This window comes from Geospiza fortis, unplaced genomic scaffold (assembly GCF_000277835.1).
Source record: "Geospiza fortis unplaced genomic scaffold, GeoFor_1.0 scaffold916, whole genome shotgun sequence".
In the NCBI taxonomy this organism is placed as follows: domain Eukaryota; kingdom Metazoa; phylum Chordata; class Aves; order Passeriformes; family Thraupidae; genus Geospiza; species Geospiza fortis.
In genome coordinates, this window is record NW_005054815.1 from 23,384 (window position 1) to 25,590 (window position 2,207).

The window sequence follows — 2,207 nt, forward strand, 5'->3', positions numbered from 1 at the left end:
GTCCCCCTGGCGGGAACGCCGCTCACCGCGGCAGCGAATGGCTGTGAGGATGAGGATGGCGAGGAGGAAGGTGAAGGAGATGGAGCCCAGGGAGACAAGGAGATAGAGGGTGAGCGGGGAGGATGAGGAGACCTCTGGAGGGAGGCTGAACTCGCTGAAGTCGGAGAGAGTCTGGGGCATGGTCTCCACCACCGAAAGCAGGAGGGACACGGTGGCAGAGAGGGCTGGCTGCCCCCCGTCCCGCACCTGCACCACCAGCTGCTGCCGGCTGGCATCCTGCTCCAGAAAGGAGCGGAGCGTGCGCAGCTCCCCCGTGTCGGGGGCCACGCTGAAGAGGGTGAAGTCAGTAGCCTGGAGGAGCTGGTAGGAGAGGCGAGAGTTCAGCCCTGCGTCCGCATCCACTGCCGACACCGTGCCCACGAGGTAGCCGGGCCTGGCCGAGCGCGGCACCAGCTCGGTGGCAACGGAGCCGTTGCGGGGCATGGGGGAAACGATGACCGGGGCGTTGTCGTTCTGGTCCAACACAAAGATGTGCACAGTGACGTTGGCACTGAGTGGGGGAAATCCTGCATCCTGCGCTTGCACCTGGATCTGGAAGCTGCGGATCTGCTCGTAGTCGAGGGAGCGCAGGGCGTACATGTGCCCGCTGTCTGAGTTGATAGACACGTAGGTGCCCACGGGCATGCCATGGATGTGCCCATCGGCAATGGAATAGGACAGGTAGGCGTTTTGCTGGCAGTCAGGGTCTAACGCGCTGACAGAGCAGATGGAGGCACCTGGTGCATTGTTCTCCATCACGTAGACGCTGTAGGAGGGCTGGAGGAAGCGCGGGGCGTTGTCGTTCACATCAGACACGGGGATGGTGAGGGTGCTGCGGGTCAGCAGGGCAGGCGAGCCCATGTCCCGAGCCGTGATGCTCACATTGTACTCGGGCACGACCTCCCTGTCCAGCGCTTGCGTGGTCACCAGCGTGTAGTAGTTCCGGAAGGAGGAGCGGAGCTCGAATGGCACATTGGGGCCGACCTCACAGCTCACACGCCCGTTGTCCCCAGAGTCCCGGTCCTGAACACTGATGACAGCGATCACAGTGCCTGGGGGGGCATCCTCCAGCACGGGTGTGGACACAGAGGTGAGGGTCACCTCCGGCGCATTGTCATTGACATCAAGGAGGTGCACAAGCACCCTGCAGTGCACAGCCACAGCCGAGGGCCCGCGGTCCTTAGCTTGCACGTAGAGCTCGTGCAGGCTGGCCCGCTCATAGTCCAGGCGGCCCTTCAGCAGCACCTGCCCGCTCCGGGGCTCCACGTGGAAGAGCTCCCGGACACGTGGCGGTGCGTGCCCACTGAAGGAGTACTCAATCTCCCCGTTGGGGCCCTCATCCAGGTCAGTGGCATTGAGCTGGATGACCAGAGTGCCAGCAGGAGCATCCTCAGGAAGGCTCACACCGTAGGAGGGCTGGTCAAAGGCAGGCACGTTGTCGTTGGCGTCCAGCACGGTGACGAGGATGTGCGCCGTGCCGGAGCGCTCGGGGACGCCGCCATCGAGAGCGGTGAGCAGCACCCGGTGCACGCGTTGCTGCTCACGGTCCAGGGCACGCTCCAGCACCAGCTCTGCAAACTTGCTGGCATCGCTGCGTGTCTGCACCTCCAAGGAGAAGAAGCCGTTGGGGCTGAGGCGGTAGGTGTGCACGGAGTTGGTGCCCACGTCAGGATCCTGGGCGCTCTCCAGGGGGAAGCGAGCCCCGAGCACGGCAGACTCGGCCACCTCCAGCACATATTCCTGCCAAGGGAAGGTGGGTGCGTGGTCGTTGATGTCCAGCACCTCCACCTCGACGCGGTAGAGCTCCAGTGGGCTCTCGACGAGGAGCTGCAGGTGGAGCAGGCAGGTCCCCCCGGCCTCGCACACCTCCTCCCGGTCAATGCGCTCGTTCACAAAGAGGATCCCGTTCTCCAGGTTCACCTCCAGGTGCTGCCTGGCCCCGGCCCGTGACACGATGCGGAACCTCCGCGCTGACAGGGTGGACACATCCAGTCCCAGGTCCTCACCCAGGTTGGCCACAAAGGCTCCGTGCTCCAGCTCCTCCGGCACGGCGTAGCGCAGCTGCCCCCGCGCCGGGGGTCCGGCCAACAGGAGGAAGAGGAGGGAGCGGAGGAAGAGCTGCCCCCGCCCGGAGCCTGCTCCGGCCCCCATGGCCCCGGGAACGCGGA

At 65.2% G+C, this 2,207-nt stretch overlaps 1 protein-coding gene across 1 annotated transcript in view; it reads right to left on the bottom strand.

Moving 5' to 3' along the window:
• Positions 1-2,190, bottom strand: part of LOC102039797 (protocadherin-10) — a 5,434-nt gene extending 3,244 nt beyond the window's left edge. Inside the window, exon 1 of the mRNA XM_005431207.2 lies at positions 1-2,190. This exon is cut by the window's left edge and continues 219 nt beyond it. Within this exon, the coding sequence (XP_005431264.1) occupies positions 1-2,190 (2,190 nt within the window).
• Positions 2,191-2,207: the final 17 nt, after the last annotated feature.